Source organism: Phalaenopsis equestris, unplaced genomic scaffold, assembly GCF_001263595.1.
Source record: "Phalaenopsis equestris unplaced genomic scaffold, ASM126359v1 Scaffold000123, whole genome shotgun sequence".
NCBI classification, from domain to species: Eukaryota; Viridiplantae; Streptophyta; class Magnoliopsida; order Asparagales; family Orchidaceae; genus Phalaenopsis; species Phalaenopsis equestris.
The window spans coordinates 1,347,601-1,349,177 of NW_018164565.1; the positions used below are offsets into that span (position 1 = coordinate 1,347,601).

A 1,577-nucleotide genomic window follows, 5' to 3' on the forward strand; every position below is an offset into this window, starting at 1 on the left:
ATCGAAGCCAAAACCTCGTTCAGTTTTTTAACAAGTGACCATTTTTTTATTTGAATTCACTAAATTGATGTTCCTAACATCACTAGGACGGTTAATAATCAAATTCCGAATTAAGTTAGAATCGGCTCGAATAAAATTCGATCTGAAAATTTAACTCGTAGTTCAGCTCATTTATTTCGATCTAAACTCGATCCTAATCAAAATTCATATCAATTTTAGATCGAAAAACAAACTTCAGGCTAAATTCAAAGGCCGCTTTCCTCCAGCTCAAGTGAAAAAGACGTAAACCAGAAAGCAAACCAAACCGAACTATCCTCCAAAGCTCTCACTCACCCCTACCACATCTCATCCCCCACCGAAAGTGACCTTTTAACCACAATTATTGATTAATTATTCTCTTAATGACAGTAATTAAATCATTACACTTCATCATATCTTCCCTTAATTATCCCCTAATTACCAAACATGCCCCCATAACACCCCCAAATCTGAAATCCAAAAAACGAGATAAAAGAAATCCGGCGATCGCCGGCGGCGAGATCACAAATTGAGAATGGATCTCACACGTCGACGCTGCATTTGGACATCTGCTGGAACCGGATAACCGGCCCGGTAGCACGATTGTCGAATGTCAGAAAAGCGGGACAATCGACGAAGATATGGTAGTGATCAGAGGTCCAGCTGCCTACCTTCCACCGAAGCCGGCCGTCGATTTTGACATAGAGGAAGAGGAATCCGTTCGCTTCGTCCTGGGTGAGGGAGGTGCAGAGGTAAGGGGCGATGGGGATGAAGGACCCGGAGAGATAAGGAGACCAGACGTCGATGTCCTTATGACCTTGGTACAGGCCGGGGATGCTGTATGCCGGAGTGATCTGCTGATTCTTGTAGGCTGCGTAGATATCCAGACGATCGTAGTAGATGCCGACCCGTTCGTTAGGGTTTCGGGAGGAGATGGTGATTTGGATGGTGGAGGAGAGGAGATTTGGCGCGGATAGGTTGAATCCGAGAACCCTGGCGTCTTGTAAGTAGAATTGGGGTTTGGTGGGCCGGAGGACGAGCCAGACGATGAGGATTGCGAGGAGGATGAGGATTATGAAGAGGACGATGGCGTAAATAATTCGCCGGATTATGCGGCGGCGCTTGCAGGAGTCGTAGCTGTCGCACTCCTTCATTGCCTTGGAAGACAGACGTCGGCAAGGTAGGGTTGAGGAGGTTGGTGGAGATGATTTGGTGCTTGGTTTGGAGGAAGGAGTGGATTGCGGATTGAGCTCAGCAGAGGGGAAGAGGAAGAAGGCCGGCTTGTGCTGTAGAATGGAGGCGAAAGGTAGTACATATAGTTCGTTATGCTGCTTCGCGCGGTGCAGTGGACCGGAATCTTACAAGGAATTTAAGGAATTTATTTATTTATTTTATGTTTTTTTAAATATTTTATCTATAATAAAAGTAAAAGCATTATTGGTTGTTAGTAAGCTATGGAGAGATTGTTACTTGAGGAAAATAAAAGTAATTGTTAACACAATTTTATGGATCATATAGTTGTTATATAATAAATGATAAATGATTATTTGGTAAAAAAA

The 1,577-nt window shown here is 43.7% G+C and overlaps 1 protein-coding gene across 1 annotated transcript; it reads right to left on the reverse strand.

Moving 5' to 3' along the window:
• Nucleotides 1–326: 326 nt before the first annotated feature.
• LOC110021170 (NDR1/HIN1-like protein 1) lies at nucleotides 327–1,316 on the reverse strand. The gene has a single exon (XM_020719558.1). It carries the CDS (start codon nucleotides 1,170–1,172, stop codon nucleotides 561–563), a length of 612 nt encoding a protein of 203 aa, XP_020575217.1. The 5' UTR covers nucleotides 1,173–1,316; the 3' UTR covers nucleotides 327–560.
• Nucleotides 1,317–1,577: the final 261 nt, after the last annotated feature.